General features: G+C 36.7%; 1 protein-coding gene across 1 annotated transcript in view; it reads right to left on the reverse strand.

Moving 5' to 3' along the window:
* Nucleotides 1-24,280, reverse strand: part of Tmtc2 (transmembrane and tetratricopeptide repeat containing 2) — a 385,985-nt gene that overhangs the window by 155,314 nt on the left and 206,391 nt on the right. Inside the window, exon 4 of the mRNA XM_028754557.1 lies at nucleotides 7,479-7,593. Coding sequence (XP_028610390.1) covers nucleotides 7,479-7,593 — 115 coding nt within the window. The remainder of the gene's footprint in view (nucleotides 1-7,478; nucleotides 7,594-24,280) is intronic.

A 24,280-nucleotide genomic window follows, 5' to 3' on the forward strand; every position in this document is an offset into this window, starting at 1 on the left:
ACAAATTATATTATAAAATGTCTAAGGGACACTATACATCATATACATACATATATACATGCACTTAATCCAAACTCTAGATCTCCATAAAAGAAAGAGAAAAGAATAACACGAATGTAGTGCTAGATTCTTTGGTGTGTCACTGAATAGTCAGCATTTCTATTTCAAGGTTATACACTATGCAAGGTTATCCTTGTGTAGTGACTGTGTGAAAAAAATTATCAAGTAAAACACAATGAAAGACATACGCTAGTATCAGAGCTTGCTCTTGCTACATGAAGAAGTAAGTCTCTGTAATCTCCATCTTCTTCTGGGAAAGTGGAAAGCACCAGCTGGGTTGTTCATCTACAACATTAGCTGACTATGCTGCAGTAGAATCTCACTCCAATCCCCTTTATGTAAAACAAACAACGCAATTCTGGAAACCTCTGTTCATCGTAAATGCTCTATTATGGGAGGCCAGTCACCTGACCAGGCATGCCCTGGTCATGTCCCTCTATCACAGTGTCCTGTCTCACGCTAAAAAGACTTGGTAGAAAATCCTTTTGACCTTTAGATATTTGGCCACAGTTAATTTTTCTTCTTATAATTACCAATTGACACTTCATAAGTACCAAGATTTATTTTCATAGTATGCCAAATTATCTCACCAACTGTACCTACAATCACTTGTCTTCTGAACTCAAAAAGTTTCTCAAAACCTAGCCCTGAATACACAAACAGACCTCTAATATGCTTGTTATTATTGGATGTATAAGAGGATAACTTGGAACTCCATTGTAGTGGTCTGAAGGCTTTAGTCCACAGCTTCTGCCACTGTTAGGGGGAAGCTGTGGAACGTTTTGGAGGTGGAACCTTTTACAGGAAGTACATCACTGGAGGAGGACTTTAAATGTTACTGGTCTCACCCTACTTCCTGTCTACTCTGCTTGTGCTTGAAATTGAAGATGGGAGGTGTGAATTCTCAGTTTCTTGTTCTCACCACCATACCTGCCGCTTGCTACCATGAATCCCTGCAATGACAATTCTTCCTTCTGTGAATTGCTTTCATGAGGGCATTTTATGATGACAGAAAACTAAAGTCACATCCCTTTTCCATCATGGGTGTTTCCACTAATGTGACTTCCTCCTCCCAATGCAGTTTTGAGTATCATGAAGAACTGAAGCCACTGAAACCCATGTAAGCATTTTAGTTTCTTTCATTTAGAAAGCATCAACTGCCTCCTGACCACTCCTATTCAGATTAAACATCATTGCTTCAATGGAACTGAATCTCCTGATAGTGAGATCTGTTGAGAAAGTTTTACACATATGCCTAAAAGGGTCTGCTGGGTTCTGATATATATTAACTACCCTGGGAACTTATGTGGAAATAAGGTTACAGTAATAAATAGTTCATATGTATGACAGCATCTTTAGAAAGTGATGGCCATGTAAGAAGCAGGAAATGCTAACGATTCCCAACAAAGGACAAAATGGGGAAAGAAAACTCTCCACTAAGTGGTTCAGAGGAATACGCTCCCTATCCTAACTAATGTTAAATTATGAGATATAAACCTCTATTTTAATCCAGTTTAAGGATTTTGTTCATGGTAGCCACAAAGGACACAAGAAAACAAGAACCAACACTAATATACACGTGCAAACAAGTGAATGCATTTCATCAGCAGACAGCTGATTCAAGTACTTTTTGTTAGTTTGCTGTTTTGAAACAGAGTCCCATGTAGCATACCCATGTCAAACTTGTTATGTTGGAGAAGAAGATACTGAATTTCTGATCCTCCTGCTTCTACCTCCTGGGCGCTAGGATTAAAGTCATATATAATTCCACTTAATAAGAAAGGTTGTTTATAAGACAGAATTGTCTTGTATTCGATCAAAATACACATTTTAGAGAATGTGATTATGAATATATATTTCGAGTCATAGAGTATTCTTCCTACTTTAATAGAGATTTCATACTTCTCTATGAAAACAGCAAATATAGTTAGAAGCCCTACGGGAGACTACAATAACAAAGCCACTGCTGAATACTAGAGCCATGTCTATGCTATTTCATTAAATACAGAATTGACATTCTTTACTGTGTGGTACAATATTATTCCATTCTTTGTTTAGATTCTTGCTTTGTGAGGTATCTTCTGATCAAATGCCTTTTTGACATATCCAGAGATCATATTTTGTTCTTCTGACTCTTTTTTGGTTTTGTTTTTTGTTTTTTGTTTTTGTTTTTTCAAGACAGGGTTTCTCTGTGTAGCCCTGGCTGTCCTGGAACTCACTCTGTAGACCAGGCTGGCCTTGAACTCAGAAATCCACCTGCCTCTGCTTCCCAAGTGCTGAGATTAAAGGCGTGCGCCACCACCGCCCGGCACTCCTGACTTTTTAAATTAAGAATGTGGTAGCTGAGTTGCAATATTAGCATCTCACCATTAATTCCAGACTAAATCCCACCTGGCTGCTGTGCTTTAATCTCTAAGATGTTCCTACAGCCACTATATTAATTTCAAGACATGCATGCATTTGTATTCATTAGTATGCCTTGTCTACTGTGGTTTCTGATTTATCATTTCTTGTCTGGGTCTTATTTTGATGGGAGGGGAGTTGCTGGCATGTTTTCTTTTCAGATGTGTGTATTAATTTTTATCAGGTTTTGCCTTCTGTATAGTCTACCTTCCTAAGGATAAGAAATGTCATCAGTGAAGAAATTATGTCTCCTTTGAGGATCTGGCAGAAGCCACTTATAAAGCACCTTCACTTGTTTTTTTTTTTTATTTTTAAGAAAAAATTCAATACGTTTCTTGAACTTTCCCAAGGTGTTTGACTCAGATTGCTTTTGATTCTTTGGTCCACACTGAGCAGCTGCCTTTTCCCAGGAAACTATACGCAGAATTTTCATATGTTTGCTATTGTGTTGTTTTAAGCATCCATATATCTGTTCATAATAAGACCTTTCTTCTTTCAGGGGTTACACTTGAGATTTTCTATTCTTTCCTATATCACCTTTCTGATCTTTACCTCCTCCTGCCTATCCCTTCTCAAAAGTATAGTTCATGGCTATTTTCTTTTTACTTCTCTTGAATTTAAACATTTTCTTCTCCTTGTCAAACTTCACAGGATGGACACTTGGATTCTAACAGCACAGAACAAGGGCAAAATCTCAATTGTACTCACACATGCTCTACCATATGAGATAATCAAAAATTGATTATACTACATGAAACTTACTATCTGCCTCCCGAAGCTGAATGAATAATGAAAATATCCAATGTTTTACTGAATCTGAAACTGAAATTCAGTGTTCTACTAAATTAGCTATTTAAAAGAAAGGGCGCAACTGTTTTTCAGACAAAAAATAGGATTATAGTTCAGAAATCAGTGAATAGCACAGTTAAAAGCTTGAAAGTCAACTATGTATTTATGAAATATGATTATGTAAATCAGTGAACAATAGCTCGAGGGCTTTGTCTCTAAAAATATGTTATACTCTAAAAGGAAAACCAACAGACAAAGATAGATCTGCTAAAACTGGTTTAAAGTAATTTCTTGTGTGAAACACGCAACTTTAGGGTTTAGTTTTATAAACACGAATAAAAAAAGTGGCTATGTGCTCTGCCTCATGCCTTTCTTGCTAAGAATAGGATGAAACCTGGCTTAAATCTCACAATACATGGCTACTGTCCTTAATCATGGACTGAAGTCATATCCCATACAAGAACTAACATGCTTTCTGTAACATTTCTTGAATGCAAACCTCGGCACAGGCATGCAGTCCCGGTATGAATCCAGCCATGCTGCGACTGCAGATGAAGAGTGAGGTCATAAAGTCAGTAACTGGGACAAAAGTAACTTGTTGCATTCTGTTAGATTTAATTACACCTACTTTATTTCTATCTGTAAAGGTGACTGAATTGTTTCTTTTGGGAATCTGAAATGTGCATATTGAATGTTCCCTGTGGGCCTTATCTTCATTTTATACCTGTCCAGTGAAACAAGCATGCAAATGCAGGTGTGATAACGGAGTCAGAGGAGTGTGTGTTCAGATGACAGTTGATTGTGTGTGTGTGATCTTAGAAGAAAGTTATCTCTGACTGTCATCGTCCTCATTCTCTGACTCTATTAAGAGGTCACTGAATGGTTATTATTTCATAGGTTATAAAAATTATCTTGGTACATTTTACTTATACTTGATTGTAAATCACAAAGATTAATATTTAATTTTATAAATTTGAAAGGTTAATATTTAATTATTAGAATCCTGTCACCTGTGTAAGTTATATAATTCATTATTTCCTAGTTGCTGGTGACATGCTTCATCTTTTACTCTGATAGGTACGTGTCATTTTCAAAATAAATACCAACTTTGTCAATATAAATTATTTCAGTTCTTTAAAGTCGGAGGAAAACAGAGAATAACTAATTCTTCAAAGGACACAATTCAATTCAGTCAAGCTTACAGCTCTACCCATTTGCCTTTTCTACTTAAACAGGCACTCACAAGTCCTCATATGACAGACACTTTAAATTATATCCAAGTTGGTGTGCTGTTTAGTTTTATGTCAACTTAACAAAGGCTAGAGTCATCTAGAGAAAGCTCTCAGGAGGCAATTGAGAAAATACCTTCGTGGGGCCACCTTTTCTTCTGCATTGCCTATTTAAGCTGTCCTTTAAAATAAATAAATGTTTTTCAGTTATAAGAAAAAAACACAGAGAGAAAATACCTTCATAAGGTTGAGCTGTAGGCAGGCTTTTATAGCATTTTCTTAATTAGTCATTGATGAGAGGGCCCACCCCATTGTGAGTGGTGTCATCCCTGAGGTGGGTAGTCCTCACTTCTATAAGAAAGCAGGCTGAGCAAGCCATAGGGAGCATGCATGTAAGCAGCACCCCTCCGTTGCCTCTACATGAGCTCCTACTGCCAGGTTCCTGCCCTGTTTGAGTTCCTGTCCTGGCTCGTTTCAATGCTGGACTACACTGTGGAAGTGTAAGCCAAATAAGCCCTTTCCTTTCCAGTTTGCTTTTTTGGTCATGGTCTGTCATAACAGTAATAGAAACTCTTAAGACAGGTGGAGGAGAAGGGGAGGAGGAAAAATGGGGGAACAACTATGGGAAGAGCTGACTACAATGCGGGCAGTGAGTGAGATTTAAAGTGAATGAGTAAAAAAAAATTAATTAAAAAAAAGACAGGTGGGATGGTCTAATATTTTTATGTTATCAGTAAAGCATAAGCTGGGATAAATATTGCCTTTAAAATCCTGCCCAACAGGTACCACCAATGAGTAAGTGACTCATAAGCCAGGTGCCTTTGTAACTCAAGACATGGTATAATTGTGAAATACTTGCCTAGCACATACCATAATACAAGAATACTAGGAATGAAGGAGAAATAGTTAACCAAAGGCTATACATGTGACTAACACAGAAAATAAGCTCACTAACAGAGCAGTAATTGGCTAGCTTATTTACTTCCCTGAGTATAAAAAAAAAACCCACAATAATCTCATATTGCAAGGCAAAACGTTCTTTGACAAATGTATCTATATCCATCTATCTATATGAATGTATACATATAGATACAAATATGCTAAAAACTGATACCATCCTTTTTCATTAAATAAAGCTTACACCAGTAATACATAAAAATTGTTTAAATGAAGAAGTCATGAGATGCTCAAATGAGAATTTAAATATATCCATTCAGTATTTCATTAAAGTACAAGAAATATGTTTCAGTTATTTCAAAAAGATGAAGATGTATATGTATATGTATATGTATATGTATATGTATATGTATATGTATATGTATATGTATATGTATGAGGAAGCATGAATCACAGGATGGAGAGAAAGAAAATCATACAAAGGTTGTATGGGAAGAACTTCTAGGTAAGAACAAAAGCATCATACCCCATGCAATTCCATAGAAAAACCCTCCTACTGACACCCTCTTGTCAGAGGACAACAGATTTGTACTCCATTGCTAAAGTCAGAGTCCTAGACTCTAGGAGGTTGAACACAATATAAACATCTAAACACAACAATATACAGAGCTTCTCTGTTATACTTTAAATGCCTACCTCCTTGTTTGTTTATGTTTATCTTCAATAACATTTTATATCAATTTTTAGACTAAAACATTCAAAAGATTTCAATGAGAACATAAATGTATAAAAGAAATACAAGCTTATGAGTTTTTGATAGCTTATTATATAATATTCATAAAGCATAAGAAGCAGGCATCAAATTCTAAGAGTGGTAACTCTTAGAATTTAATTAACTGGTCCCCTATGAATCCATAGGAATTCTGAAAGAGCCTTACTAGGTGTTATGCAGTCCTACCCACTCTGCCTAGAATTTGATCCATGAAAGCCTATGGTTTCATGTGTCATTCACAGACACTCTCCAGGAAGAATTCGGACAGAATGACAGAAGAGAATTCTGGGAGGTAGGAGACATGGAGGGGGGACAAGATGTGACATTGATATTCTTTTCTAGCAAGAGTAAGAGAGTTGGGATATTGCATCCATACACTCCAAGAGCCATCCTCTTCATGCCTCAGAGTCCCTTTGAGAACAGAGAAAAGCCAGAACAATAAAACTACATCAAGTACACCAAGCACCTGGATCTAACTTTCTCTGCATCCTACCAACCCCCAAAGTTCCCAACTACAGAACTCAATAAACTAGATACTCTTTAGTGTTTCAGTTAGCTATTACATGTAGAAAATTCCCTAAATGTAGAAGACAAAGGAAAGGATTCAAGTTTATTTTTCATTAACCAATCTAAACCCGCAATGCCTCCTGGAATCTTCCATCCAAAAGGCCAAGATAATTTAGCCCTTGAGATTTGTTTCAAATTGAATACTGAGTGATATTTTGAATTACACTATTATCAAAACTTTGATAAAATCCTAAGTACCTTTGAAGAACTGGTCAACCTAGACAATCAAGAAGAAATTCTACCAAATAAGGACAAACTCTCTGCGTATATTCTAGGCTGAGTATATATTCTATATATGCTTTGACACAAAGTTTTAGCAAAGAAAAACTGTCTTGTTTAATATTCAACGCGTTGTTTACGTATATTACATTAAGGACTTATTTTTGAAATTTGATACTTATCCAAGTTTAAGTAGAACATATTTTTATGTAAAAGCACTTATACCAAGTTTTTGTTATATGGCGCATTATTTCAAAAAAAATTTAAACATGTGTGAATACACGGGAATATAGATGATGTGGCCTCAAACAGAGAAATCACAAATACCACTTACCTACTGATCTCAGACCCCTAATTGGGGGAGGAAGGAGGAGGAGGAGGAGGAGGAGGAGGAGGAGGAGGAGGAGGAGGAAAGAAGGAAGGAAGAAAGTCTATTCCAGAAAATAGATATCAGCATCTCGATTCCTGTTAGTTAACTCAATAGTCTCTGTCACAGCAGGTTTCAATCATGAACTTAACCAGAGGAAGCAAGGCATACTCACAAATTATATAGCATGTCAGCCATGTTGCTGCGGTAGTACAGAGCATTTCTATAGGCGCTTTCAGCTTCAGAAATTTTACTCTGACTCTTCAGAACATTTCCAAGGTTACCCCATGCTGGCAAGAAGAAAAAGAAGTATTCAGGCTGAGTGTCAATCCAATTACATATGACATAATATATCCCTCTACTAGGAAATACCATGGGAAGAAAAGAAAAAAAAACTTCATAAAAACATTTTATGGGGAAAATTGATTTCCTTTGTACTATAACATTTCATCAAGCCAAGAGATTAAATACATTCAAAGTCTAAAATAATTAAAGTGATCATTATGGCTTAAAGCTGATGCATTCATACAGTTCATCACAATGCCAAGAACAATGTTATCATAAGGTCTCCTACAAAGACTAAATGTTCTTTCAAGTTTCCGTAGGGGTCTTCAAAGTCTGAAATTGTTGTATACATACTGGACTGGAAGCAGTAAGAAATCATCCTAAAATAAGCCGAGCTCTCATCCGACTATGGAAAAACTGATAAATGTCATAGAATACTTGAAGATGAAAAGCACAAGAAAAGTAAACAAGATCAAAGCTATGAAGAGCCCTGATATGTGTCAGGACATATGGGTAGTATAATATACTGCTGAACACAATTCATACAAGGTCTGTTAAAAAAAAATGTGGGACATTAATTCTGAAAGTAAGTTCTAATAAGCAGAAAGGTGGGAATGAGAAGGTTTATACCCTGACATACGTCAACTTGGGTGATTACTGATGATATTGGAAGAATCAAAGGTGTCTAACGTATCCCTTTTTGTGCATTATTAAATATGGGGAATCTTTCACTGTCCAGACTCCCTGTGTTTCTATAATGTAACACACCTTAGTGAGCCTTAGTTTCTAAATATAACGTGCCTTGTATCCCTTTATTATCTGCAGAGAAAACCGATCTATCATATTTCAAATGCCTAGATGGCAAAAAGAAGACACTGATCTCATAATTATCTCACAACAGATAGCACCACATCCTGCTTCATGCTTGACATGTGCCATCTCATAAACTCTCTTAACACAGACCTCGTGCGCACTGCTATTCTGTGGATGAGGAAGCCCTAAAGATGTGCCAGGTTAATATGGAAGCAGAAATTCTGATCCAAAACTGATTAACCTAAGCCTGCCCCATCCTCTAATTAACCTCCTCATACTAGGATCACCTTTAGCTACAAAACATCATCCATCCCCTGGGAACGTAACAGGTCCACAGCATGTGAGTTCACAGAAAATTTTCGCATTCACTTTAAAAAATGAAACACTAAAAATATTATCAAGTAAACTAAGCCTTTGACAATAGGAACTAAGAACAGAAAATCAGTAAGCCATATTCATATTTAATGGGCAATAACTTTTCTTTAACCTAAAGTTCCTCATCCTGAAATTAATAAAGAATGGCCCCGTGGAACTTCTAATACTCAGTTTTATGTTCAATCCACTTTACTTAATCCCTGTCAAAATTATGCTTTGATTAAGAATAAGTAAGACAGGTTTACACTGAATCTACTTTTCAGAACACATGCAAATATTAACTTACACTATGTAGAGGCAAACCAGTCTCATCCACAAACAAAGATGCGAAAGAAAACTGCAGCCAGGACAAACTGAAAGTAAATATTTTAAGGCATATTTCCATAGAAACAAATGGCCTTTTGTTAAGTTTTTATGTCTTAATTAAGTCATAGATGACTAGTGTCCCTCTGGACAATAGCAAACATAGCTAGCTTTATATCAAGAATATATATTTACACATTTGGTTCTGTGTTCATTTACTCAATGATGAATGTAATCAGATGCTGGCTAATTCTCTTTTTTGCCAACCTCATTACCAAGGCATGGAAAAGCAATTGTTCAAGGTAATAGTTAATGCAGATGGTCGGTCTGATTACATTGAAACACGCCCAGGATGTTACTATAACCATTTCTGATTATGTCTGTCATGGTTTTCAGAGATAAGAGATGAGGGCTCTGAGCTAAAGAAAGATTTAAAATGTGAATAAACTGTAGGGAGAAGGTCAAAGTCTGGGGGAAAAAGAGCCTGGCTTGAAAAGGAAGTTCTTCAGAAAGAGTCAGTGAAGTATCACGAGACTCTCATCTCTTCCTCTGACTCTCTGTCTCTGTTTCCTGGCAACATAAGATGGGCTCCTTAGTTTGCCACATGCTCCCTTCCTGACATTCTGCCCTGCCTCAGGCTTGAAGCAGGCTTCAACCATGCTTGGACAGAAACATTTGAGCCCGGAAGTCAAACATTAAACTTTAGAATTATCCCCGTGCTTGTTGCAAGAAAGAAAACCAAACATGTCAAACTCTTACTTACCCATGGATGATGCTAAGAGGCAGGAGGAGAAAATAAAAGGGAAAATTCAGGCTTAAACATAACAGTGATATAAGCAAACTCTTACAGGGCCACCGAGAAGGCCCAGTGGCTAAAGGTGCTTGCTGCTAAGTCTAATGACCTGAGTTCGATCCTGGGAATCCATGTGGTAAGACAAGAGAATGGACTTCCGCAAGTTGGTCTCTGACTTCCACATGTGCATCAGTGGCACGTGTGTGACCCTAACACTGATCATGAACACACATTTATGTAGACATACAAACAAATATATGTGATACATTCTATCTTAGATAGTGGTAAGTGCCAGAAATAATTATAGAGTAAATAAAGTTATATCAGGCTAATGTAAAAATAGGGTAAGTCAGAGCTCACTAAGAACTACAGTATAAGGAGTCATGTCCTGAAAGATTAGAGATGCCAGTGGGAAACACAGGATGATGAATGAAGTTTATACTTCCCAGCTACAAATAGTCCAGTCAGGTGAGTGGATGCAAAGAAAACAAGAGAGTTACAGACAAGAACAGGATTCCCTATACAGGGTCGCTAAGCTATGGCATGCAATCTGGAGTGTATTTTGTTCCAGTTGTCAGGACAGGATTTCCGAGAGGCAGTTTTGTGACAGTTTATATATTGAGACAATCACTATTGACCTCTACCAGGCAGACTCTCACTGAAACAGAACAAGAGCAAGATGGGCCGGCCTACAGATGTGGATCATTCACTAGCAGACTTGCTCACAATGCTGGAAGCCCTAGGTTGCATCCATAGCACCACGTAAACTAGGCATCTGTATCCCCAGTTGGGAAGAGGTGGAAGCAGGAGAAGCTGAAGCAGGATTGTCATCTGCTATAAAATGAGCCAGGGCCAGTGAGATGCCATCTCAAAACAGAACAGAAAAAATTAAGAGAGAGAGAGAACTCAGACAATAAGTTAAGAAACCCAATGACAAAGCATGGCGGGTCCGCAGGAAGACGAGAGCAGAAGAGAGTTTTTTTCCAAAGGGAGAAAAGAAGCTGGAAGCTACAGATGGTCGTTGGGGTAATGGGGGCAAAACTGCAATGTGAATAGAGTTCCGGCTTTTTGCTGAAATGTAAATCTCACAATATATAAAATGAAGCCATTGCCTACTGTATCTGGAAAAAGAAAAAGAAAACTCCCTGATTCATCACACACTATAAAACTGTTTTAACCATGTCACATACTAAAGGAAGAAGGGATGAAAGGAAGTAAGGAAAGAACACAGGATACACAGAAGTTCTCTGACCTCCAGGAGCAGGCCAGTGGGTCATCCCAGATATAGCCCCACAGAATCCCAGCCTCAGACAGATTGTCAGAGATTGTGCTGCAGACAATGCAGAAACCACACCAGAGATTTGACTAAATAAACAAACAAACAACAAAAGCCATAGGCCACAGTAAAATCCACAAAAAGCCAAACAACGCCCTTTCTTGCTAAACAGAATTGAAGAAAAATAAAAGTGATCCCAATATTTGATCTCAGGGGAGATCTCAGGGGAGATCTCAGGGAAGATCTTTTTCCTTGGAGCACCTTCCATTCCAGCTGCTGAAGTAAAAGATCCTCTATAGCACGCAGCCTGAGACATTCCAGGTTCAGTACAACATAATGTTCTCTCCAAGAGGACCAACTTTGCTCCAGCTGTACTTGCCTCTGGCTGAACTGATTGGCATAGAGGATGTCATGGTGTTCAATGACAAACAATTCCCTCTCAGAATCCTTTCTCCCTAGATTGCTGTTCCTTTCTGTTGGTCAAAATGCATGTGTGAGGAGATAGTAAAATTAAGAGTAGAATTGTCAGAGAAATTTTTGGTGTGAAAACTGCTCTCCGTGTTCCTGCTCCTTTAAATAAAAATGTGATTAACTTTTTTTGTCGATGTTAGCAATGGATGATAGGAAACAAATTGAGAAGCTAATTACAAAAATATAAAGTTACCTCAGAGAGTATGAGCTCCAAAAATTAGTCAACTAGGTAATGATTGTTTTCATGACAAAGTTCATTTTTCAAGTTTCAGTGATAGAGCTAAAAGTGAAGGAAAATCACACTTGAATTGAAAAACCACTTAAATTTCAGCTGAAGTATATAAATACATATATTACAGTTACAAGGAAAATATATTAGGATGAAGCATTAAAATTAAAATGTATATGCTCACTAACTAATTTCAGTATGACAAAGGTGGAGAAGTACTCACTGAAGCTTATTCTGGTCTTTCAACTACTTGAGAAATTGGACCATATTAAACAAGTCATCTTTATTAACAAACTTGACAATTCTCTATAAATTCATCAATATTTTGACATTATTCACTAAGTAACTCTTAATATTTATCCTAACAATAATATATGAGAACGTTGAAAGTAAATTGTACTATCAGATTTTCCAAACACAAATATCAAGAAATTTCAAAAGTTACATTACTAAGATAGCCAAGCATGATGACAGGAGTGGTCCAGCCTAGCACTTGTGAGGTAGAAACAAGAGGATCAGGGTCCATGGTTATTCAACACTGAATTTAACATCAGTCTGGGCTACATGACACCCTGCATCAAAAAAGTAAATTAATCAATGGCATTTTAGAAAATAAAATTAACAGAAGAACATGAATACTCTCTATGGAATAAAATAGGACTCTCCACCCCACTCAAAAATTTCCCAAATACAATTCAAAGGGCACCAGAGGAGGAGCATGAAGAGGAAGAGGGTGAGAAAGATGAGGAAGAGGATATGAAAACCTCAAAATGATGAAGATTTATTTACAAAAGAATACTACAAAGTAAATATATATATATAAAATGCAATCGAAGAATATATCTCAACCATTTATAGAGGAAGTTCTTAGAAGTTAGCTAGCCTTCTGCAAGACTACAAAGAAAAAGCAACAAATTGAACAGGAAGAAAGAAGGTTATAAGTATGAGCAAGTCAAAAGAACATGAACTTTCAGGCATGGCCAACGTTTTGCTGTTGTAAGTGGACACTGTCATCAATAAAGTCCATGCTGGAGATCCATGCTATGGAGTTAGAAAAAGCAGTCATGCACTCAAAAGTTCACGTCTTAAATAAGTTTATGATTTGGGGATTGGGTCACACTCAAAGATACCCTGAAACACACATGATTGGTTATTGTTTAGGTTATATATTGAAAATGGAACATATTTCATATATGTCAACAAATAGTTACTGCTTAAAGCATCGTCTATCGTGTTCTTCCACTGACAATGTGAACATTCCTCGCATGTGATAGAATTAAATAAATACTGTTTAATTACTCTAGAGCATACCCAAGGATCAGGACATCTTGGGTATATTAAGGGAAGGCTACTAGGTGTTTTTGTATAATGCTGGAAAAACTTGAGGCAAAACAAAACAAACACACAGACAAACAGACAGACAAAAAAAGCCCAAAAAAAACAAAAAAAGAAACCGAACAGATCTGTGAAGTTATTCTCAAAATGAATAGAAATTTAAAATTCAGGAAATGAAGGACTTGTTATTACACCTCAAAGACCCTTCACAGGACATTCAAATATATCCAACACATATCCACTAAGGAGAAAGTTGAACTTAATTCACAATGAAAGCTCCTCTTGTACTCAGCATACAATCTATCAGGATTTATTTTATGTTCGTTGAAAGAACATATTAGCTGAAGAACCAATTAGTCTTCTAAAGAGAAAATCAAACGTGAGGTCCTTCTTGAAACCATGAGTCAACTGCACTCATAAACGCCTCCAATATTCCAAAGTTAGCATTGAGATCTTCATGTACTTTTAAGTCTCCAGAGTAAACTCAAACTGAAATGACTGCAATCTTCTATCTCTGGTGTTTCACAAAACCAACTCAAGTAGATGAGCTTCTATTAAAAGTAGTCACTATATATTAAAATTTGAAGAACTTCTATATATTCACTTAGTATTAAAAATATTCTCATAAATCTCATGATTTAATGTACACTACAGTTTGAAAATGTATGAAAACCACAAATGCATCTCTTAACATTAATATTTGATCTTTAACTACTTAACACTTAGGTTGTCTGTAACGGAATAGCCATGGCTCTTTGGGTTACTGTATCAGCATTTTCATGTCATCAAAAACAATAGCCAGAGACAAATTTGGCAAGGGCTTGTTGCTCTGAGCTAAAGTTTATTTTTATTTTATAAGTTTAAACTATATCTTTAGACTCTACCCAAAAAACTAATAATGAAAATCTTCAAAAATTAAAATACTTAAGTATGTTAAAAGGAAAAATCCCAAAGTTGACTTTCTCGAATTTTGAATCAGTTGTGTAGAATCAGAAAGCTTTATTTTTTTCAAGAAATATTGGAAATTGACATGTTCCCAGGATTTCTCTGCACAACCCACAATGAAAAAGAATAAGGAATGGACTCGTTCCTGAATATATTGGTAAGAACTGCTTCTATTCAGGTTAAACACCTTTCTCAGGTGAAATTTTGTATGCATCTGATCTTTCTTTAGAATAATGACAACAAACACTTTCCTGAGGAGACACTGAAAAGCTTTGGAAAACTCATAGATTCATCTGTCCTGTCAGGTTCCAAAGGCCCTTTCTATTTTAACCACTGTAGAAAGATTACACGTCAGACATGATCTGCAAGCACTGTTGTCCAGATTGTAACATAAATAGAGATCGACAGCAACTATAACGGTTAACCATATTAAACTTATAACTATATTAAACTTATGAACTAATCTCAACTGCAATGAAAAATGGGGAAAAGCCAATGAGGGGAAACAGAGCAACAAAACTACATGAATGTCAAGATGAAAGTAAATGTGAACTGTGGTTTTGTAGACTGTGTTCCTCCTCTCAGAAGAACCAATGAAGGAGGCCAACATTTGTACACTGATCTTTTTGTTAATTATTTAGTCATTGCTTCATATGATTCTGGGGACAAAAGAAATCCTTTCATCCCACAAGAATTTATTTTTCTGAAACTGATTACACCTTGGTTAACTGCAAGTGACAACCTAATGATGAGTGGCAGGTAATGTCCATTTCAAATATGAAATGAACGGGATGCATGAAGTTAAGTATGATTCACTGATGCTACAATACATCATCCATATGTTTGGATGCAATTGTAAATTTTTGTTTTGTTTGGGTTAGGGTTTTTTTTTGGGGGGGGTTGCTTTTTTGTTTTTGTTTGTTTGTTTGTTTGCTTGAGACAGAGTTTCTCTGAATAGCCCTGGCTGTCCTGGAAGTCACTCTGTAGACCAGGCTGGCCTCGAACTTAGAAATCTGCCTGCCTCTGCCTCCCAAGTGCTGGGATTAAAGGTGTGAGCCACCACTGCCCAGCGGCAATTATAAATTTTATTTACAATAATTTTATTATATAAAAAGCATTGTTACCCTTGCTACTCTAAATTTTGATAGATAAAATAGAACTTAGACTAACTGTATGCTTATTTGAAACAATAATAAAATAGTACGATAATTTAAGTTTTTCAGGATACGATAGTGTTAGTCCTGACATTGTTTATATTGAATGCTCCAATATCCACATATACATTTTGCTATTCACATATACCATCCCTTGGTGTAGTATTAGTGTCTCGCCTAAGATCCTCAGGATTTTATAATAACATCAGCAAATTCTACAATATTTCAAACTTTAACTTTAAGCCATTCTTTTATCCCTAGCCAAGAGAACTGGCCAGTACTGGTCATGGTACTTGAAACTTGATTTTATCCACACTTTCTCTCATCTATTAATTTCTCATTTGCATGGAACTTCTCAATGATGCCTCTTTCAATGTTTTTCACTAATTGTAATGTGGCCTATGAAGATTTTCTCATTAATCAGCAACAGGTAAGTGAGATTTAAAATAAATGGACAATACAATTGCATTTTTCCAATATAGTGACTGGACATGGAGGAATTTGGGAGCAGCCAAGCATTAAGTCTCTCCTCAAACAATATGAGTAAACCCTTGTTGTCAATAATACTGCCAAAAGAATGGAATAATACACTTGGTTAGTATATATTAGAATGACACGTATGTAACCTCTTTATGTCATACTAAATTAGTTCAGCAAGGGCATGAACAGTTGTATCAACTTCCCCTAATGTGTCTGAGAACCGCAATGCTACATTTTAAACAGGGAGAATTTAGACTTCTGTAATGTTCCTTTGAAATAACAGAATGTTGAGAACACTGGAAAGTTTCCATACATCACTGTAAGTGGCAATGAGCTAATTGCAGAATGCATGTGCTTGTCTGAAATAAGGAATTGCATGCCTGTATAATGAGAATATTAGCACATTAAGTACTGTTACAAATTTTCAATATTTAAATGAATATGTAATGAACAATATCATTCAGTCTCAACAATAAAAATGAACATAATTCACCACTAATAAAAACGTAAAAAAAATCAAAAGAATAGGCAGTATTTGCAACATTGGAAATTACCAAAGCTTACCTGTTTTAGACCATGACTTTTGCTGTTGTTCTCTGATACCCCTTTTTATAAACTGACTACTGTGTCCAGAGAATGTAACTTGGTTGATATGTTAAACCTCTGAAGAAGCTATTTCTCTCTCCACTTTAACAATGCTAGATGAAACTTTTTCCTAACTAAAGTATACACCACAAATCCCAGCAAAGGCGACACTCACAGTTCACAGTGATTAGTATTATTGACATTGATTATATTATTTGTAATAGCCAAATGAATTATCAGAGTGGCAGCAGATGTGCCTGGAGATTAGAATCTGTATAATTAATTCTGCTGTCAAAAGAACTGTCTGTTTCTTTCTTTCTTGAATATAAGTAAGTATGTGTGTGTGTGTGTGTGTGTGTGTGTGTGTGTGTGTATGCTCATGTGCATGCATGTTTGACTATGTGTGATCAATGTTTATTTATTTATTTAATAAATCTGTACATGGTTTCCTAATTGATGAATTTTATTCAAGAAACCTTTAATAAAATATTTTAATATTTCTAAGTAAATAGTATTTATTAAAACAATTTTATGTTCGTAAGTATATATGTTAATATACTAAATCCTCTTGGATAACGGTTTTATTTTGAAAATTACAAATAGATTTGATAATGATTTATATGTATAAAAATGATTTTCTTACCCATTATCAAAATGTATAAAAATAAAAACAAGAAACACATATTTCCTTCCACCATCTTTTCATAGAATTACACCAAAATATTTCTCTACATCTGACAATCTTAAACAATTATATGATTTGATTATATGATTTCATATTTTTTCATATCACTTTGGACTTTGTGGAATTTTCTTTAAAACACACAACCAAAAGTCGTTTCCATATATGTAAAAGGCTAAAACCGCTATTTCCAAAAGCATATGTTATTTGCCTTGTTAAAAATGTTTTGTGTGTTACATTATCTGTGAGGTTATGAGAAAAAAGGACCATATTTACCTGTCCACGCATTATACAAGTTGAATATTTGCAACTTGATTTTGCACATGTTGATGGCTTATATTGATTGTCAGGATTTAGATTCACCTTAGAAACAAACCTCTCAGCATGTCTGTGGACAAGTTTCTACACTGAGTTAACTGAAGTGGGAACACCTTTCTTAAACATAGTCTATACCGTTTTATAGAATTGGTTTCTGGACTGAATACAAAAGAAGAGATGAGCATCAGTGTTCATCACTGTCCATCAAGCCTGTGGCCAAGTGCCTCGAGCCTTCCTCACAGCAATGGATGGATTCAGCCTCACACTGAGAGCGAAAATCAACCCTTCCTTTCTTTAGCTGCTTTTCTCAGGTATATTATCTCAGCAAGGATAATATTAATAATTAATAAACACATGATAGAATCCATAACTAAGCCGCTTAATAACTTTCTTTTCTTTTGCTTGAAAATTAAATATTCTAAAATCACTACTATGGTTAAAAAAAAAAAAAGCTTAAAGCTTTCAAATCTAATTTGTAATCTAGATGACTCTCTCCTTAATAGATAATCTAGCTTAATATCCAAAGAATATTTTTTTGTGCAGAATACTTGAAAATGCTGGTTTAAAAAAATGTAAAGAAGCTCTGAATGCACATATTAAGTGGTCAGGCAATTATATGGTCTGCACATCGCAGGAGACTGGGAATCCGGAAAAGCAAGAAAGCTCTAAGGGAGAGAAGCGAGATGTAAGGATGTCCTTCACTTGCATGCATCTGTCAATATCAATGAAATTAGTGGATTGAATGGGGAAAGCCTATCATCAATGCTAACTTTAAGAAACAAAAAAAAAATCTTAAAACTAGAAATAAGAAAACTCTACAGTGAATGGTGGTGGCTCATTATCCTTTCAAGTCCAACACATAGGAAGGCCTGAACACTGAGGCAGGATGACTGCTATTGGAGATTAACCAGCCTGTACTATACAGAGAATTTCAGGCCAGACTGGACTACAGACTGAAAACTCTAGCTCAAAACAATGACAACAAAACTTACCTGCGAATAAGAGATGCTGCAGGTACCTGTAACCCTAGCCACCTGGGAACCTGAGGCCAGAAGATGGAGAGTTTAACATCTATATCAGAACTTAAGACTGTCTCAAAATAAAACATGGCTAGGTTGTTCTCTCGGTGGTTGAACACTTATTTAATACAGATTGAAATCCCTTGGTGCACTCTCTAGTCTCTCTCTCTCTCTCTCTCTCTCTCTCTCTCTCACACACACACACACACACACACACCACAGAGAGCGAGGGAGAGAGGGATTTATCTACAAGTTTAGTAATACCAGTCACACTATGGGGGAAACATAGTATTTCCAGCATTTGGGGGAAACAGGGACAGAAAGATAGACAGCCTAGGCTATATATTAAGTTTCAGGCTAGCCTGTGCTACACAAAGACTCCTGATTCAGAAAAGGGGAACTATCCAGAGAGAAAATAATGAAATACACATATATAACAGTGAAATGTCAAGACTTTTTAAGGCAGGAATCTGAAAGCAAAAATGCCTGCATGCAGACCCTGTACTTCCAACACATCTGAGGATCTCGCATAAAAGAAGAAAGGAAAGAGAAAAAGACCAAGCACACAGAGTGACAGTCTTCAAACGCAAAGAGGCGGGACTTTTTCCTCAACTCTCAAGTAGGCACTTGATACTCCCCTTTAACCTACAAAAATATAAGCATACATGCATTTATTTTCTACAAATATTATCTTTAATAAACATTTTTCTATAAATGTCTCATTAAGAAAGAACAATACAGCCTTTTGAAGGAACAAAACACATAAGAAAGAATAATTTAATCTCAGGATGATTCTAACCAGAGGCTAAATAGTGCAATTTCTTCAGAATATAAATGATTATAGCCTAGGGTAATGTTAACTTCAGGACAGAGGGAACTTAAAAGTCCAGAAACATACTAGACTTTTATTATAAATAATCAGAAATAGAGAGCCAGTTGTAAGTAACAATTCGTCTATAAAACACCTTAGGGTTATGCGCATTGCATCTTGTTATGGCTTTTATTTTTTGCCAAAATGTATATTTACAGTTAACAGAGCTAAGCGAGGAACAGATATGTTGAATTTTTTTCCTCTTGTTTGTTTTATTTTATTGAAACAGGGTCTCACTCTGCAGCACTGGCTTGCCTAAAATACACACACACACATACACTATCTATCTATCTATCTATCTATCTATCTATCTATCTATCTATCTATCTATCTATCTATTCACATACACACATATGTGTGTACACATACATATCAAGTATATTAATATATTTTATATTCAAAACTCACTATATACACATAAAATATATATTTATTTATGTATCAGGCTGGTCTTGAACTCACAGAGCTCTGCTTGCCCCTGTGTATGTATCTTTTCATTCTTAAAGGCATAGAAAGCATAAGCCTTTGAAGTTCTGTGAGTAGTTAATTTCAACACAAAATTGCTTGTTCTTACTCTTCTCAAGAATAGAGTATTTTTAAAGGATCTTTTCTAAGAGTTTGTTCTATTCCAGTCAATTAGACAGTTTTATTTCATTTCTCCTTCTGACTCCTCATGTTCATCATCATCATCATCAACAACAACAACAACAACAAAAACAACAAAGACGACAACATTGGTTTCTTAGACACAGTTGCCCTTGCTGGTCTTGAACTCACCTTGTAGACCTGGCTGACCTCAAACTCAGAGATTCAGCTGCCTTTGCCTCCTGGGTTCTGGGATTACAGACATGTACTACAATTGACCACATGAGTCCTTTTTTTTCTCCCTTCTTACTCTATAAACAAGGGGCTGAGAAGGAAGACAAAGCAGAGTCACTCTACCCTATGGAATCCCAACTTCGTTTCTGACCACTTCTCTCACATTAGCCTCTCTGAGTTCATTTCGCTCTCCTCCTTCTTATAAGGCTGTTCAAAGTTTGTTCTGATATTGTTTTTAAATCAGTATTTTAGAAGTATTTTAGTTAAGCCAGTCAGCCTTGAAATACAACAGTGTCATTTCTTCTTGACATCACTGATAAGTTTAATAATATGAACCTCTTTTGAAAAGTTTTAACCTTTCCTTTGATGTGCTATGATAAATTCCTGGAGAAATGGAACTCTCTTTCATATTTATAAGTCTGGTTGCTTATTACACTGTACCATAGTTACAGATGAGTCTCACTTAAAACTTAGAACAAAATGTCACAAGTGTTAACTTTCACCTAGAGACTTAGATTTCAGGTACACTTTCAGCTATTCCCTGAACAAAATAGTATTCTTAGTATATATGTATGCATGTATACACACACACACACACACACACACACACAGTTTCGAGGCTAGCTGGTGCTACACAAAGACTTTTGATTCAGAAAATGGGAGCTATCCAAAGACAATACACACCATAGCTAATAATGAAATGTCAAAAGCTTTAGAGACAGGAATGTAAAAGCAATATGTGTATGTGTATTTGTTGTTTTTAATTTGAAACCATATGATGTTGAAACCAATCAGTCAATTCTATAGTAATCCCAGAAGGAAGAGAACTTGTTAAATAATGCATAACTGAGAACATATTTCTTATCTACAGCTTTCTATATAGATATCACAAAAAATGTTATTTATTTAGGGAAGCACAAATTCAGGATTCCTGGATGACCAGAGAGTTACACATATGAGAACTACTCTATGGCCATCTTTTATAGCTACATTCACATGTTTACAAAACCAAAAAGGAACTAAGAACCGACATTAGGTTGTGAAATTCTCCTCAGGTTAACGCAAACTGCTTAATTTCTCATCATTTTAAAAATTTTCATTGAAACAACCAAAAAATTGCAGTCATGTTTTTGCCAAAGGGAGCCAAGAGCTCTGGTCTTATTTATTATTTATATATTTGCTTAATATTTATATATTTATTGAGTCAGAGTGTCATGGAGTTTGAGTTGGCCTTGAACTGTGTAGCTGGGGAAGACACTGAAGTTAGATCTTCCCGCTTCCCCCTCCTGAGTGCTGTGATCAAAAGGCCTGAGATACCAGGCACAGTTTATGTGGGCCTAGGTTTCAAAGGTAAGGCTTTGTGCATGCCAGGAAGCATTCTACAAGCTAAGTTAGACTGTTGATCCCAGCGAACTGTTGAGTCAGGAACTTGAAATTTTTAATGTGCTTTTGTATGTGTTTAGTGTTTTAGCAGACAGGATTGCATTTATTTGTTATCATGCAATTTTATGTTTACATATTCATGTTTATCTATAATAATGCTTAATCTGTGATGATTGCTTGATTAATAGGAAGTTTGTAAATAGTTGGGTTTTGAACCTAGATGTGATGAAATGTTGACTGTTCCCTCAGTAGAGCTCTTACAACCAGGAGGTCACAGAAACATTGTTTCAAAAGCCAATAATATATTTATCTATGCCACCTCCACACTGTCCTCTTATGTTACAGGTGACACTATAGATACTAGAGAGAGGAAACAAAGACCGGGTCTGGAGAGGCCAAACCCATAAGAGAGAATGACCATGAGCTGGATGAAAGGAGAGACACACTGTACAGTCCTGGGAGCCAAAGTGGCAGAGGCCAGTACTGCCAAGTTGCACACAGGTGGGGAAGACAAAGGGCATCAGAAGCAGCCAGAGGCCAAAGAGGAAGAAATCATGCTTTTATCTGCTTTGTGATGAATTACAAGAAAAAAGAAAATGCTCTTTGCAAGCAAATATGTATCAACTGGTTTACAAAATGTACTGTACGAAACACAAAGCAAATCTTTCAAATCCAGCATGTCTTATCCATCAACAGAGAAATTGCCCCTGCTTAGCTCAGGAACGCAAAATCATTGTGAAATCTCCAATGGACAGTTATCAACCGTGCCCAGGAGTTTTTGATATTATCAACCACAGACTGAGACAGGACTTGTCGTTTACAGTGTCTCAATCAGCAATCGTGTCTCCCTCATGCAGATTTAAAGCAGAAATTAGCCACACAGTCACTGGGAGAGGCATCACCCACCAGCATTTGCATCCAATCAGCTAATGACTGGCAGCTGTCTGCAGGATCCACGATAAAGGCAGCAGTTTTAAAGTATAATGCTTCGTGAGGCTTAAAATCATATTCTGTAAGAACACATGGCTGACTGAAGTACTCGCAAATTTTCAAAAGCTTTCAAGAGAGGAAGGAAAACAGTCTCAATGTGTAGTCTCAGAAATTATTCTGAAATGCTGGCTTTAAAGGGTTTCTAATCTTTTGCTAGACTCAAGTAATGTGACAAATTGTCAGGAGGCTTTTTTACATAAGATTCTTCTCCATCTCGTAATTGCTGAGGAACTAACCGAAGTCAGAATTATGAGCACTTTACAAATGGGGGGGGGGAGCAGCAAGAGACCCAGATTGAAAGACTTTTGTCCGTTTCAAAACAGAAGCCCATGTCACAGAAGACAGTCCTGAAATACAAATGAACTACACTGCCAGTCCTATCAATCATTATATAAAGTATCCCTCTCAGTATCTGGTTCACCCAAAGCAAAACATTTTACATTTCCTCTTCTCCTGCTTATGCATTCCACCTCTAAACTGAATATAAAACTCAAGAAGAACGACGACTGTCATATTTACTGTTCAAAGTACCCTTTGCTAAAAGCTTTCGCTCTAGTAGGCATGGTCGTTATTATACATATGGTATTTATGCCTTCTGTGTATATGGAAATGTACATGCTTATGTGGGAATGAGTACATTCATGTGTATAAGCACAGGCTCAACTCCATATCATACACAGGAGCACTGGCTACCTTCTTCAGGATGGAATCTCTCATTAACCGGAAACTCACTGATTAGGCTAGACTCTCTGGGAAGTATATTCCGGGGATCTTCCTGTCTCTGTGTTCCCAGCATAATAGAGATTACAAATGTAATATGTTTCCATGCTTAGCTACTTTGACATGGGTTCTGGGAATAACATTCTTGTCCTCACACTTATGAAACAAGCACGTCACTGACTCAGACATTCTCTTATCATGTTGAATTTTTTCAGTGCAAAAACCCCCAAGTTGCTTCCATCCCATCTTACAGTCTACACAGACAAGACATTCAGACGGTAAGCAACACCATCATGAAACATCATCATGCTATGAGAAACTGGAAGAATAGAAGGAAGATAGGGGATGCTGCATAAAGAGGCATGGCTGTCACCTTCAAGAGGGTTGATAAGTCCACATAAAGTATCTCACTGGCACTGGCCCTGGCACTGGCATCTAAGACCCTAGAAAGATGCAGTGCACCAGACTGAGAATATCTAAGAAAGTGCATTCCACACAGAAGCAATGACAGAGGCACAGTGGTCAGAGTTTATCAGGTAAATAAAAAGTATCAGAGCAGCTTGCAGGGCTGGAACGGAGCACGGGAAGGCAAAGCAGCTTGATATGCACAACTTCTCTGTGCCTCTGTGGTTCTGCTCAGAAAGAAAAGAGAAATGAGTAGAAAGCCGTGGTGTATAGAATGCTACGTGTGTCCTGGCAAGTTTCCATTAGGTCACTGGGATGGTGGTTAAGTGTAAGCTATAATAATGAAATCAGCACGTCAGCTCAGAGATTAATGATCTCCCCTTGCCCCGACGGCAGGAAAACTGATGCAAACTGAGACTGAGAAATATCATGGAGTCATCAGTTAACTTCCAACAGAAAGCTGACCACTACCCGGAAATTTGCAGAAATAGGCAAAGTCAGAGAGAGCAGCAGAGGTGAGCTTCCCAGGAGCAGAAGCCTTGAGGGTTAGAAGATTAGCAAGGGGGTGCCTGGCAGTTCTGCTCGGTTGGCTTAGATCTCATTCTCATGGCTCAGGTAATATAATAGAAAGGTGTGCTGTGTCAACTTGACACAATATAGAGTCCCTTGGGAAGAGGGACCTCAGTTGAGAAAATGCCCTGTGGCAAGCCTTCTGTCCAATTTCTT

This window comes from Grammomys surdaster, unplaced genomic scaffold (assembly GCF_004785775.1).
Source record: "Grammomys surdaster isolate TR1022 unplaced genomic scaffold, NIH_TR_1.0 126028, whole genome shotgun sequence".
NCBI classification, from domain to species: domain Eukaryota; kingdom Metazoa; phylum Chordata; class Mammalia; order Rodentia; family Muridae; genus Grammomys; species Grammomys surdaster.